The sequence below is a fragment of the Mesoplodon bidens genome (assembly GCF_964165515.1).
Source record: "Mesoplodon bidens genome assembly, chromosome: 3".
Classification (NCBI taxonomy): domain Eukaryota; kingdom Metazoa; phylum Chordata; class Mammalia; order Artiodactyla; family Ziphiidae; genus Mesoplodon; species Mesoplodon bidens.
In genome coordinates this window covers 38,369,373-38,385,116 of record NC_138178.1, presented here as the reverse complement: position 1 = coordinate 38,385,116, position 15,744 = coordinate 38,369,373, and the positions used below count along the sequence as shown (strand labels likewise).

Below are 15,744 nucleotides of genomic sequence, written 5' to 3'. Positions count from 1 at the left end.
TTTAACATTACAATATTTAATTATTATCCTGATATTCTTTCTAGTCTTCAGTGGAGTTGTATCATATGTGACTTAACTTGTATAGATCCAAGTCTTTACACCAAGAAAGACACACACACACACACACACACACACACACTTCCTTTGTGCTGGCCCCTCAACCGGCCTCTCCACTCAGACAAGTGCAGGCCCCATGGTGTGTGAGCTAGGAACCTCACATCCCCGCTGGTAGTGCCAGGGCCTGTGTGCCTCTCCTGCGAGAGGGAGCATCGTGCTGCATCCTCTCATTTAAAGATTTGAGGGGTTTTTTAAAAATTTATTTATTTTACTTTATTTATTTTTGGCTGCGTTGGGTCTTCGTTGCTGTGTGCGGGCTTTCTCTAGTTGCGGCGAGTGGGGGCTACTCTTCGTTGCGGTGCGCAGGCTTCTCATTGCGGTGGCTTCTCTTGTTGCGGAGCACGGGCTCTAGGTGCACGGGCTTCAGTATTTGCAGCACACAGGCTCAGTAGTTGCGGCACGCAGGCCCTAGAGCACATGGGCTTCAGTAGTTGTGGCACATGGGCTCAGTAGTTGTGGTGCACAGGCTTAGTTGCTCCGTGGCATGTGGGATCTTCCTGGACCAGGGATCGAACCCTTGTCCCCAGCATTGGCAGGCGGATTCTTAACCACTGTGCCACCAGGGAAGTCAAAGATTTGGGGGTTTTTATTTCACAACACAGCCCTAACCTCAGGCCACCAGTGCCATCTGTGTTAGTGCAGTCCCAGCCATCTGCCCAGCACTGGACAAGAGCTACCTGGGCTCCGCTTACAGACAGTGTGTTCCTTCCTGAAGGGTGTTCTGGGGGGTGATTTGACTATAGTTGATAGCTTGACCTTTTAACTTGAGGATCAGGCTACGGGTGAAACGTGGCACCACTACACTAACAGAATGACCCTGAGGAGGAGAGAGCAAGGTTAAAACAGGAGAAGGGGTAACTCCCGAATGACCCCTTTGTCATGACTATTGTGCTTGCTGGAGGCCCAGGTCGTGGTCTGAGTGTCCTTTCTCCTGTGTGTTGCCAACTTCCAACTCAACAGCAGATTTGTATCAGGAGTAACCTCCCAGGGCTCCCCGTGTTGCTGAGAAGCCCCTGGTCAGCCATAGCCTTAAAAACAGACAACTCTGGAATACACATTTGCTAATTTGACGTATTTTTAAAGCTAGAGGCTGGCCGTTGACTATTTAAGATACGTTAAGCCTCATTTACACTGGTTCTAGGTAACTAATATTTTTAAAGGACGACTAATAGAGTCATAGGAGTCTCCAAAATGAAAGCATCTATTTTCCTCATCACGCCTATTTTATCATTCAAACAAGCACTGGATGCAGTGGTCAAGGCCTCAGTTGAAGTCCTAACTCTCTCTGCCCTTGATTAGCAGAGTGACAAGTGACCATGGCCAAGCCTTTCACTCTCTGGGCCACAGGGTCCCCATGGTTGACAACAGCTGCCCATTTCATAAACTTGTTATCAAAGGCAAATGAAAGCAACAAGGTCTTACTGTATAGCACAGGGAGCTGTCTTCAATATCCTATAATAAACCATAATGGAAACAAATCTGAAACAGAGTATGTATATATGTATATAACTGAATCGCTTTGCTGTACACCAGAAACTAACACAACATTGTAAATCAACTATACTTTAATTTAAAATTTTAATTAATTTAAAAAATAAAAATAAATAGTTTTTTAAAAAAGCAAATGAAATCCCATACAGAAAGGACTTTGAAAAATTGTGAAGTGCTATAAGTAAATAAAATGTTCTGTGTTCAACGAAGGAGGTAAATAAATCATGGTGATGGAACCATGACTAGTACCTCAGATGCTCCTGACTTCCTTTGGTAAAGGGCTTGGGGAACATCTGTAATGTGCCCAAAGTCACGAAGGGAGAGGCCCTAGGTTTCAGTCCAGGTGATATTTCTTTGCTCTAGTAAGGTTCCAGCGGCCTTTGTCTTCACATGTATCTCAACTCATTCTTGCAGATAATTAGAGCATGGTAACCCTTCCCTCCTGTTTCCTTTTTCTCTGTGAAATCCTGAGCCCTATTACTTCCTTGTGAAAGAGGAGAAGCAAGACTTCTCAGATGACTCCCACGGATCTCCACAGCCCCTGAGTGGACCCTGCACTGGGCATCTTCTCTTCCACATGGTTCCTTTTCAGTTCATATCACCTTCTTTCTTGGTCCCCAGTCTTTTGTCTGGATTGGCCTGGGAAGGAGGACCTCTAGTTGAATTCTAACCACCTGCACTCCCATTGGGAGAAGGCTCAGGAGAGGTTGAACCCAAGGACGTTTTAAATACAAGTATCTTCATTAGAGTTGTGCTAACATTAAAGAGTTTTAGACTATTTTCAGGAACAAATTCTACTGAGCCAATTTGATTCCGTGTTGATTTTTTTAATATAATACAGTTAAATTTTATCTTCATCAGGTTTATTTTCCATTTAACTTTTGCTACAAAGCTTGGAATCAGTTTTTGATCGTATTGTATGTTACTGACCGTAGAAAGTTCTCTTATGGCTCTCCTTTTCATCAAGACCAATTCTCTAGGTTAAACTTTGCAAGTCTAAATGCTTTTATGAAAACTGGATTCTTTTGTCAAAATTTAGGCAATACTAGATTATACCACATGCCGTTTTAACTGTTACCAATTTTATTCTGATTCGATTCTTTCGAATAGTAGTAGCCGTTGTGAACAGGAGGCTAATAGTGTACATTTATTTTATTTTATTTATTTACTTTTTAAATTTTATTTATTTATTTATAACTGCCTTGGGTCTTTGTTGCTGCGCGTGGGCTTTCTCTAGTTTCGGCGAGCGAGGGCTACTATTCATTGCTGTGCACGAGCTTCTCATTGCAGTGGCTTCTCTTGTTGCGGAGCTTGGGCTCTAGGCGCGCGGGCTTCAGTAGTTGTGGCACACAGGCTCAGTAGTGGCGGATGGGTTTAGCTGCTCCGCAGCATGTGGGATCTTCCTGGACCAGGGTTCGAACCCATGTCCCCTGCATTGGCAGGTGGATTCTTAACCACTGTGCCACCAGGGACGTCCAGTATACATTTATTTATCAACTGGTTCATCTTTTAAATTGTGATCAGTATCACAGACAGAGATAGAAGTAGAGATAGAGTGGAAGAAAATAGCCTAGAGTCAAAATGGTAGGGCTGTTCAATGTCATTAATTATTAGGGAAATGCAGATCAAACCACAAGAGATGCCGCTTCATACCCACTAGGACAGCAGTAATAATTCTTCTAATGGAAAATAACAGGTGTTGGCAAGGATGTGGAGAAATTGGAACCCTTGTACGTTGTTGGTGGGAATGTAAAATGTTTCAGCTGCTATGGAAAACTGTTTGGAGGTTCCTCAAAAAGTTCAGCATGGAATTACCAGATGACCCAGAAATACTACTCCTTGGTATATACCCAAAAGATTTAGAAACAGGTATTCAATCAAAAACTGGTACACAAGTGTTCATATCAGCACTCTTCATAATAGCCACAAGGTGGAAGCAATCCAAGTGTTCATCAACAAATGAATGGATAAACAAAATGTGGTATATCCATGAAATGAAATAAAAAGGAATGAAGTAATGACACAGGCTACAACATGAATTAACCTCAAAAACGTAATGTAGGTGAAAAATCACAAGACAAAAAGTCACACGTTGTATGATTCCATTTACATGAAATATCCCAAATATGTAAATCCATAGAGACAAAGCAGATGAATGGTTGCCCAGGGCTGGGGGAAGGGGAGAATGGAGAGTGATTGCTTAACGCATATAGGGTTTCCTTGTGGAGTGATGAAATGTTCTGAAACTAGGTAAAGGTGATGATTGCACAATGTTGTTAATATACTAAATGGCACTGAATTGTATACTTTAAGACGGTTAATTCCATGTTATGTGAATTTTAACTCACAAAGATAGTGGGGGCAAAATGATGGGCTGCGTAAAATGTCCTATTCTACTCTAAGACCAATAAAGATCATTGACCAGGAGTCATAAAAACTCTACTTTGCTAGATGTCTCCTTTAAAGAAAATAACACAAACTCTTTTTTTTCTTTTCTTATGAAATTAGCTTTTAGAAAGATGGGTGTGTGAGGAAAAAAAAAACAACGCTTGAGCAAGTAGGTTGCCTATTTCTGATCTATGTTGTATTATAGGTGAAGCTTTTCTGAAGAGGCTTTAAAGTATTAATAGATACATTTGAGAACGATGTGAAATACTAAGAGTTGGGACCAGGTTTCAGGGAACAGTGACAGAAAGAAAGAGGAGACTTTGGAAGAACTAGAGGGAATACTGTGATTTGATGGGGGCTGTGGAATGTCAGGGGCACTGAAAAAGCCTTTTGAACCAAAGACATGTCCAGCTAAAAAACTTGTAGGGGGCATTTGTCACTCTCCTGCTGCCCAGCATCCATTCCTCCTCTCCAGGGGCACACAAATTTCCTTTTGGGAAAGTTCCTCTCTCCCATTGCATGTAGGTAGCAAATCAAGGTGCCCTGCCCACCCACTCTGAAATCCCCTGCTTCTAGACACCTCACTCCGGGGATATTGACTCTTTCCAGGTGGGTGGGGGGCAGTGATGTTGCTGACTGTGTAAAAAGCACATCGCTAGAGCAGCCCCCTGGTTTCCTTCCTGGATCCTGTGCTCTTCAAGCCTGGTTCTCCAGACCCTTGTCCATTTGGTGAGCACTCCAGCATCCTTGTAATATAAGAGGAGTTAAGTTAGTCGGAGTTGGGTTTTGTTGCTTTAACCAAAGCAGCCTGTTTGATACAAATTTAAAATGCCAAGGAGTAGCGGCTGATGGGCATTTGGTTCACTGGGAAGGACTTGCTGGGAGTCGGCGGGGGGCTCAACCTCAGACAACATATCCTAAACACCTACTGTGTGCCAGGCCTTGGGCCGATTTGGTAGAGAGGTACTGGAGAGGATCAAAGGGAATAACGGCTAAGTCTGGGTCCCATAGCTATAAAGTGGTTTGATCTACAACCAAGGGACCCAAGTCCCATAAGGAAGAAATGGTCACCCACAGATTTAGGGCAAAGATGAGCATTAGTCGGCTTTTTTTTCAACTGTCTTATAAACAGACCATCAACCATCTGTCCTTGCTCATGTGAACTCCATCTGCCCAAAGGCAGCGCGCGTGTGTGTGTGTGTGTGTGCGCACGCGTGTCTGGAGGGATGTGGGAGGGAGGGAGGTCCAGATTTTCCCTTGTGGTCTTTCCCTTTGGGCAATTCCGTTAACATAGCCAGATGTTGATTTTAAGTAGGTTCGGAAGATAAAGACATGCTGGCCTCTAGATTTTGTTGTGGTCTTCTAGCTTCTTTCTTAGTAACAGGATTCATTAACCACTGACCACAGCATGACATTGGACAAAATACTATCTAGATAAGTAAAGAAGTAGAAGACAGCACTTCTGCTTTCTGGGAGTCGGGAATAAAACATGCCCAGATGCTAACTCTAAGAATAGCTTTTTAAAATGTAGAAATGCATGCAAATTAGTGTAGTAAAAAATGAGTATTGAAACGTGAAGCAAGACATAAAGTTTTACTATAGGACATAAATACCTGAATAATGGAGAGATACACCATGTTTGGTTTTCTGGGTTTTTTTTTTTTTTTTTTGCGGTACGCGGGCCTCTCACCGTTGTGGCCTCTCCTGTTGCGGAGCACAGGCTCCGGACGCGCAGGCTCAGCGGCCATGGCTCGTGGGCCCAGCCGCTCCGCGGCATGTGGGATCCTCCCAGACCGGGGCACGAACCCGTGTCCCCTGCATCGGCAGGCGGACTCTCAACCACTGCGCCACCAGGGAAGCCCCCATGTTTGTTTTTTTATCTTTTGGCCGTGCTGTGTGGCATGTGGGATCTTAGTTCTCCAACCAGGGATCAAACCCTGCATTGGAAGCGTGGGGTCTTAACCACTGGACCACCAGGGAAGCCCCTCACACCATGTTTTTGAATGGGACAAGTCAAAACTGTAAAGATGTCAATTCTTCCCAAAGTGGTGTATGTTTGGTGTGTTTCCAATTTAAAAATCCCAGATTTTTCATAGAACAAGCTAATCCTGTAGTTCATCTGGAAACTAAAATGCCAAAAGTCTGCCAAGAAAATTTTGAAAAAGTAGAGTGAAGGGCTTCCCTGGTGGCGCAGTGGTTGAGAGTCCGCCTGCCGATGCAGGGGACACGGGTTCGTGCCCCTGTCCAGGAAGATCCCGCATGCCGCGGAGCGGCTGGGCCCGTGAGCCATGGCCACTGGACCTGCACGTCCGGAGCCTGTGCTCCGCAGCGGGAGAGGCCACAGCAGTGAGAGGCCCGCGTACCGCAAAAACAAAAAAACAAAAAAAATACTCCTCCTTCTCCTCCCTGCCCCCAGAGAGGAAGCTTATCTGGGAACTGGCTTGCTTAAGGTGATGGTTTCCCTTCTCTTAAATTTGTGTAGATTTAATGAATTGCCAAAAACAGAGAGTAAATCTGGTTTAATTTAAAAAGAGGGTCTGGGATCATCTGGTCTGATAGAAATGATAGGCACAAATCGGCAAGCAGGTTAAGGTAAATTCTTTTTTTTTTTTTTTTTTTTTTTTTTTAATTAATTTATTTATTTTTGCTGTGTTGGGTCTTCATTTCTGTGCGAGGGCTTTCTCTAGTTGTGGCAAGCAGGGGCCACTCTTCATCGCAGTGCGCGGGCCTCTCACTATCGTGGCCTCTCTTGTTGCGGAACACAGGCTCCAGACGCGCAGGCTCAGTAGTTGTGGCGCGCAGGCTCAGTAGTTGTGACTCACAGGCCTAGTTGCTCCGCGGCATGTGGGATCCTCCCAGACCAGGGCTCAAACCCGTGTCCCCTGCATTAGCAGGCAGATTCTCAACCACTGCGCCACCAGGGAAGCCCCAAGGTAAATTCTTAATAAAATGTTCACCACTGTGATACACTACAGAGGTGAAGGATTGATGTCATTACCATTTTATATTATATGTCTCTAGTTTAATACGGAACACAAATCCTGCTCATGCATCAAGCTTGGGCTCAAAGCTGAAGAAGAGAAACCGATAGCAGTTTCAGTAAATGGGATCATCTTGCCCTGTGGTTGTGAACTATAATCATTTCTTAATTATAACTTGGAACACCTTGTTTTCCCATTGATTAACCAGGTTGTGATTTTTGCACTTCCTACCAAGGACCAGAGTCACTGAGTTTTCACGAAAGACAGTTGTTAGGGTGGTATCATGCCTTGCTTATGCTAACAAGACTTTATCCTTCATTAATCCAACAAATATTTACATTGCTCTGCCCTTCTAGCACATTCTCCAGAGCATACAATGTGCCCCCCAGCACACACACACACACACACACAAACATACATGCACAAGGCACTCAACAGACTCTTAGGAGGCTTTGCAGCCCTTCGCAGTTTAACAAGGCAGCAGGTTTGGTTCATGGGGTAACCCCTGCAGCTGTGGCCTGCCTTATTGGGGGAAGGCAAAGAAGTGAGCATTTAGTGTGCTTAGGTGCCGTGCTAGCTATTTTATATACATTAGCTCATTTGATAATGAGGCTAACCCTGTCAAGTAGCATGTGTTCAAAATGTATTAGTTGCTTTCTTTCTATTCTACATTATGGAAATAACCCGTGTTGAATTAATTAACACCTCAAATTTGAAATCCTGTCTATATAAGCATGTCCTGGTTGATTTCTAAAGCTAATCTGATGCATAAATGGGGAAAGGAGGTAAATCATGGCATGGATATAAGGTTTAAAAAATCTCATATTTGTGCTTAGTGTACAGAATTTGTCAGGAAAAAAAAAAAGAGGTTGAAAAGCTCTTGCTCCAAAGTTTTTTTAGAGCATTATTCAAGGAGTGTGGGAAAATTGACCTCTCCTCTGCTTCTTTCTTAGATATATTCCACCTTTGATCTGGGGGAAAAGTGGACACATCCAAACAGCCTTGTATGGGAAGATGGGAAGGGTGAGGTCACCACACCCGTATGGGCACCGGAAGTTCATCACCATGTCTGACGGAGCCACTTCGACCTTTGACCTCTTTGAGCCCTTGGCTGAGCACTGTGTGGGAGGTAAGCTAGCTTAGGTCATATGATTGGGCCATCACTCAGGGAAGGGGAAGTAGTCTGTGAGGGAGCTTCGATATAAATGCTCGAGCCATTGATACTTACCATCGCATCCAGGGTCCTGTAGGAAGTCTGCTGAGGTGCATCACTTAGGAGCAACCGGCAAGGACTGGCTCCACCGTGTGTTTGCCGGGCGCCCTGTAGGGCTCTTCAGAAAGCATTGTTGAATACAGTTTTTTAGTCCTCTTGTGAAATAGAAAAGCTTGGTATAAGAACTTGGAGCCCAGGACCAGGCCTCTGGTTTGATGACAGCAACAGAAGCTGGACTATTCTAAGTGCTTTATGTATGCTATTATCTCATTTAATCCTCACAACAACCCCGAGAAGTTAGTGCCTTATTATCCCTACTTTACTGATGAGGAAACTGAAGCTTAGAGATGCAGTGTAGCTGGTCTTGTTTGTTGGACAACAGCAGATAACAAAGGCTCTCATATACCCTCTGCTTAGGTTTCCAGAGGTCTGGGACACCTATATCTCAGAAACAACCACGGTTTCTACTGGTGATAAAACTCTCATTGCTCTGTGCAGACTGCACAGTAAACATTCATAAAAAGCTTCACAATGAGGACTTCTGAGGAAGTGGAGTTAGGTGGCTGCATCCTTTGAATGCTGTTCCTACTGGAAGAGGACATGTCTTTTGAGTTCTGTAGTATTCAAAGGCACCTAGTTTTTTACAGGAGCTCAGTCAATTTTTAGGGGTAAATTCCAGTAAATGTAATATAGCTCTCAGCTATTTAAAGCACTTAGAACCTCTGAGTAGCTAGTGACCACTTAGCTTATGTTCCCTCTGTCTGGAATGCTTGTCCCAGACCTTCACATGACTGCCTCTTTGTCATTTAGCACTCAGCCCCGATGTCACCTCAGAGGGATGGTCCCTGACTCCTCTAACTAGTGTTTCCTTCCCAGGAAATCGATCACACCTTCCTGCTCTAGTTCTTCATGGTACCTGTCACTCTCTGAGCTTATTTGCATAGTTGTTTATCATCTGTCTGCTAGAACGTAGGAATCCCCAGAGTCGAATAAACAGTCACAGAAGGAGTGAATAAATGAATAGATTAGGAGTTCACATTGTGTTTCTAAGCCTTGTAGCTGATCTTTCAAATATTTATTTCTCTACCATTTAAAAAAAGTTAAATATTTTTTCCCTTGCTTCTAATGCTCTGACTTCTTGTACTATTAAAGCACAAAATTTAAGCAATTTAATTTAACCTGCTCTTCTAGGACTGAGGTGGAAAGTTGAAAAGGACGAAACTGATCCTTTTTTGTGATTGTCTGTGTCTTTCTATCACCCCTGTGCCCAGACAGGATTGATGAAGGTGGTTCTGGAAGGCAGAAATGCTTCCAAGAAACGCTCTAAGAAAAGCAGCCATTTATCCTTTTTAATGATTTCTTCCTGACAACAAAAGGAATAAATACTCACTCATAGAAAATGTAGATAATGTAGAAACATTTAAAAAAAAGAAAAGAATCATCTGTAATCCCACACCCAGCATACCACTGTTAACGTTTTGTTCCATTTACCTTCGGTTCTATGCAAAGTTTTTCTAAAATTTAAATTACTACACATTATATTATAAATTATAATATAAATATTTCCCCGTATCGTTAAAAGTCTAAAAGTCTTCAATAACAAAAGTCTAACAACTGCTTAATAGTCTCCAATGTGGTCATACCATAATTTAATCATTCTGTTTTTGGACATTTAGCTTGCTTATAATTTTGTTGCTCTCAAATAATCCTTTGATAAGCATCCTTACTCATAAAATTTAAGGCAAGATTCCAAGAATTCCAAGAATTGCAATTACAAGGTCAAGGTTTATAAAAAATTTGAAGTTTCTTTATGCATATTGTGTAAGAATTTTAAAATTGTTTTTATCTTAACTTTCAGAAGGAAAATTTATGATTAGATTTAATAACCCAAACACCACTTTTCTTTTAAAGAAAAACATATTCATATTTTTAAGTAGGTAGTTCATGCTCATGATAGAATATTCAAAAGGTACTAAAGGATATACAGTAAAAGTGTAAGTCTCTCTCCCACCCTAACAGTGGTACCCACTGTTAGGATTCTTGTGTATGATTCCAGAGCTAGTGGATGCGTTTATAAACATAGATGTCTTTTCCCCCCAACAAATAGTAGCATATCATAACCCTTTTCTGCACCTTGCTTTTTCTACTTAATACATATTAGAGAGCTTGCCATATCAGTGTATGTAAAGATGTCTCATTATTTTTAAGGGCTACATAATATTTCATCATTTGGATATGCAAAAATTTATTTAAGCAGACCCCTATTTCTAGAATTTATGTTATATTCAGTCTTTTGTATTACAATCTATACTGTAGATATATTGTTTTGTGTATGTACAGTGTATCTGTAAGATAAATACCTGAAAGTAAAATTGCTGGATCAAAGAGGTCTATGCAAACACTGCTTTTTATTTTTCCATTCATTCATTCATACAGAATTTCATATAGAAATTAAGAGTAATGCTTGGAAACTTGTATAAGAATTTGACAGATCAATTTTATATCCATTGAATCTAATAATTTAAAAATTGAGATTTGAATTATTTCATTTTTCTAGTAATTAATTTTGATTGTATTTTATTTTTCAAAAACATCTGTCCATAATGGATTGGAACTTTTAAAAACTGACCCTTCACCACAAATAATTTGAGAAGCACTGCTATAGAGAGTTCCAGCTAGAAGGGAAAAATGTTCTTTCCCAGAGAAATGAGTGACAAGATGTATGTTAAATTCTCTCCTACTGTTGGCTAAGTCAGTGAAGTGTAGTTGTGACCATTTATCATGTCACTATTTATTGGCTATCTTGGAATCTCCTCCTCCACCATATAGATGATGTTACCATGGTCATCTGCCCTGGAATTGCCAATCACAGCGAGAAGCAGTACATCCGCACCTTCGTTGACTACGCCCAGAAAAATGGCTATCGGTGTGCCGTGCTGAACCACCTGGGCGCCTTGCCCAACATTGAACTGACCTCGCCACGCATGTTCACCTACGGTAAGCTTGGGGCACAGCCAAGTGGAGAACCCCTTATTTCTGTTCCCACTCCAAGTGTGCTGCTACTTCTGCTTCTGCCTTACTTTTCTAAGTTTAGAATTTGTGCCCATCTGCAAGAGCTGGTGGGGCACACAATTGTAACAGCAGCCCACGTGTACTGGGCATTTGCAAAGCTATGCCTCACATCAGCCTCTCAGCTGGGCACTGGAACAACCCCTATCTCAGCCCATCTCAGAGGCAGAAACTAAAGCTCACAGGGGAAGGTCTTGCACAGCGCCCCCTGCTGGTAAGTTAATGCCCTTCATCACTATGCCCTCCTGACGCTCATTCCTCAGGACTCTTGTGACTGGCAGGCTAGCGCTGTGATGAGGCATGTGGATGTTAGTGGTAAGGGAGTCTGGCACATTAACAACTCAGTGGGTTTCAGGCTGCTTGAGGACGGGAATTGGATCTCATATTTAGACAAATGCTTCTTGCGTTTCATTGAAGTCCTTTGTTAGGTAAGGCTCTGTGTTCTGGACTGCTCCTTCTTAAATCTTATTTAACTCTCCCTTCAGATTAACTGAACACACATAAATAATAAACACTTAAAATATGTGTCTTTATATGTACCAGCATTTGTGGTGTTTATAACCACATCAATTATAAGGTGTATTCATGGGAAACAAGTGAAAATTACATCTATAATCTCACCATAACTAATTTTCTCTTTCTTCATCCTCCCATTCTTTTATCTGTGTGCACATAGTTTTTATTTAGATGCAGTCATAATGTGTATATCTATGGTAACTTAAATGACTTTATATTCACTAACATAAAGATGCATAGTCATTATATTTAATCTTTTTAAAGAGCCACATTGCTGTGATTACCCTGTTATAGTTTATTTAACCATTCCTCTTTGTAGCCACTTAGGTTATTTAAAGTTTTTCAGCATTTTAAATAATGATGCTATAAATATTTTTGCATAGAACTTTTTTCTTCTCTTTAATGTCTTCTTGGGAGTAAATTTCCAGGAGTAGAATTTCAGAGTCAGCATTTTTTATGCACGTCTGTACATATTGTCAGATTGTCCTCCAGTAATATTGCTCCAATTTTTTCCACCCTTCGTGGCATGTGAGGGTGGGTAAGGAAGCGTGAGCAGGGGGCACCTGCTCTGTGCCAGGCTGGGGGCTCCCATCCCACTGCTCCTCCGTGTGCACTCCCACCTAAAGACACCCATTTTACAGCCTCCCTTCTGTTCAACAGTTTGGTCAGTAGCTTGAAGATACAGGTGAAGCTCCAGATTTACACATAACGCAGGCACATGGGGAGTAGTGAGTAAGTGAGAAACAGGTTTGGATCAAAAGGCAGAAACAGGCAGTATCTAACAAAAATGAAAACAATGGAGAACAATTATAAGGTCCTGTACTTGGATATACAAATTCGGGTGCACAAGTAGAGGATGGGGAAGTGTGGCTTGGCTGCAGGTCCTGGGACAGGAGTGCTACCTAACAGCATGAAGTGCCAACAAGACAAGAAATGCCAGCGAGAACACTTAACGTGTGCCCAGCACAGTACCGCCGTTTCTCATGGATGTGATCTCTTCCATCTCCATAGCAGCCCTTGAGGCAGTGAGTGAAATTGTGATGGAGAGACTGAAGCACAGAGAGTTTAGGTAATTCGGGCAGGGAGAGAGCCTGTAAGTGGAATAGCCAATATAAGAGCCTGAATCTTGCCTCCCCGGCCTCCAGAATCCTAGGAGAGGAGCTAGGCCTGTGCAGTCCAGGCCCCCGCCCCTCAGAGTGCTGAGCTGTAGAGACAGGAGACTAGACTGGGGGGCACTCGCTCACAAGTCGAGGAGTCTGGTGGCTAAAGGAGCAGAGACGAGTCGCCTCAGTGTGGGACGTGGTCACAGAGAGGCTACCCCAGCCCTGCCACTGGCCAGCTGTGTTACCTTGAGTTTGCTTAACCTCAGTTCCAGGTTCTTCAACTGCAAAGTGGGGGTTACAGTTTTACAATTAAATATGGGTCACTAAGGACTTAGCAGGCAATTGAGTGCCTAACCTATAGTATCCACTTACGAAATGTTCGACTTATTCAAATACTTGAAGATCCGTTAGTGCTAGTGAGAGATTAGCAATGCTCTGTGTGGCCCAGATAAATAAGACGTGTTCTTCAGGGGAAGATGGGAATATCAATAATAATTACAATACAGTATGATGAGTGCATCAGTTGAGAGCGTCTGGTGGGCGTGCAGCAGCAGGATGGAGAATCCAGCCTGTCTCCGTAGGCAAGGAGTCACGCGGGGAAGGAAGGGTCCTCCCAGAAAAAGCATTTGAACCGGGTCCTCAAGGTGAGGAGGGGTTGGAGCTCAAAAATAGAGAGATGGGGGCTGTGGGATAAACAGCCCTACAGCTGCCTTTGAAGAGAGTGGCACATCTGGGCTGGCGAGCAGAATTTGAGAAAGGAAAATCCGTGGGGTGAAGTGAGTCCATCTAGGGTGAGCTCAGCACCCACATCTTTCATAGTAATTTAACTTTCCTTTTTTGTTGTTGTCGTCAACCGTTTGTTTCATCAGAATTTTAGAAATAAATTCCTATAGTTTATTATATTTTAGTAGTTTTCCAGAAAGACATGTACCTAAAGATATGGATGATATTTCTAGCTGTGCTATTTAGTTCTTTTGTTTATCAGTACATCTTTTAACTGTTGAGGTGCATTGTTTAACCATCGGTTAGTTAGGTCAAACAAATGTGACCTGAGGTCAAAAATCCAGAACTTAAGGCACTTGAAATCCAAACAAAAATGTCTTTGGTAGCTTAGAGAAGGTGTTAGTGCTTCCTTAAGTGCTATTGATGTGACTTTAGTTTAAAAGAATGGGTTTTTAAAGAATGAAATTTTGCCGCTTGCAACAACACAGGTGGACTTGGAGGGCATTATGCTAAGTGAAATAAGTCAGACAGAGAAAGACAAGTAGTGTATGATATCACTTATATGTAGAATCTAAAAAATACAACAAACTAGTGAATATAACGAAAAAGAAGCAGATTCACAGACATAGAGAACAAACTAGTGGTTACCAGTGGAGAGAAGGAATGGGGGAGGGGCAATATAGGGGATTAAGAGGTAGAAACCTCTTATTTTATACTTAGGTATAAAATAAGCTATAAAGGGGAATTCCCTGGTGGTCCAGGAGTCCAAGGACGAGGGTTCAATCCCTGGTTGGGGAACTAAGATCCCACAGGCCGTGCAGCATGACCCAAAAAAAAAAAAAAAAAGCTACAGGATATATTGTACAACATGGAGTATTTTCAAATATTTTATAAATATAAGTGGAGTATAACCTTTAAAAATTGTGAATCACTATATCGTACATTTGTAATTTATATAATATTATATATCAACGATACTGCAATTTTAAAAAATAAAAATAAAAGAATGGGTTTTTAATAAATGTTTCCCTGGACTGGTGAATAAGGAGCAATCCTTCAACAAAGGTGGCCTGATACATTAGAGCAAAGCCTATGTTTGTTACTTTTCACTGGTAAAGTGAGGCAGCTCAACTGTTAACAAGCTAGAACTGAAAAATCTTCATCACACTTAGTCCTGTATTGACTAGTTGCCTATTTATGGACTTTCTGTACTTCAGTATAAATATATTTGTCGACTTTTACTTCTACACCTAATATCATTCATTTTTAATTACTGTTGCTTTGTGATATGGCCTAATATCTGATAGGATTCACCCTGACCCATTGCTTCTTCAGCGTGTGCTTTTGTCTCTCTGCGTGTTTATTTTTTCAGTTGAACTTTAGAATTATTTTGTCAAGTTCTGTGTTGAGTTTCTGTACCAGTCAAGATGGACTCGATTATGCTGTGGAAACAACCCCCAAATCTCACTGGTTTAAAAACAAAGATTTATGTCTTCCTCACATGGCAAATCCATCCTGGCTTGGCCGGGGGTGTCCTATGTCCCATCACCATCCTCACTCAAGCACCCAGGCTCATGGAGCAGCCCCCATCTGGAGCATTACCCGTAGAGGTCACAATTTATTGGCCAAAGCACATTACATGGTCAAGTCTAACTTCAGTCGGGTGGGGGAGGTGTGTTGTTCCCAGAGAGGGAAAGTAGATTTTGGTGAACTCTAGCACACTGTATCACAATTTTTGAATAAAAATTTTATTGTATAAATTAACTTGGAAAAGTTCGTTGTTATAGTGTTTTCTCATCCAGGAATGTGGAACTTCCCTTCAAGTCTTCCTTTATTTCTCCCATAAAGAGCTTCTAGTTCAGTGGTTATCAACATTAGAATTCCCCTGGGGAACTTCTGAAAGATACCAAGGCCAGGGGCCAGCCCCCAGGAGTGTAAGGTTCCCCCTGCCCCGGGCTGAGAGCCACAGATGTAGGTCTTACACATTCTTTGTTTCCTCTTCAGTTTTTTTCTTTTACCTTTTTATTACAGAAATGTTCAAAGTATAGAAAAGTAGAGAGAATAGTAAAATGAACTCACAATAAACCCCTCTGTACCCATCACTCAACCTCAACAAGTACTCAGCTTCTGGCCAATCTTATTT

At 42.0% G+C, this 15,744-nt stretch overlaps 1 protein-coding gene across 2 annotated transcripts in view; it reads left to right on the top strand.

Moving 5' to 3' along the window:
* The window catches only part of ABHD2 (abhydrolase domain containing 2, acylglycerol lipase), a 102,865-nt gene that overhangs the window by 50,683 nt on the left and 36,438 nt on the right, over window positions 1-15,744 (top strand). For both annotated transcript variants that reach the window (XM_081227008.1, XM_081227009.1), the window contains 2 exons: window positions 7,931-8,106; window positions 11,020-11,187. In XM_081227008.1, the coding sequence (XP_081083134.1) occupies window positions 7,931-8,106; window positions 11,020-11,187 (344 nt within the window). The remainder of the gene's footprint in view (window positions 1-7,930; window positions 8,107-11,019; window positions 11,188-15,744) is intronic.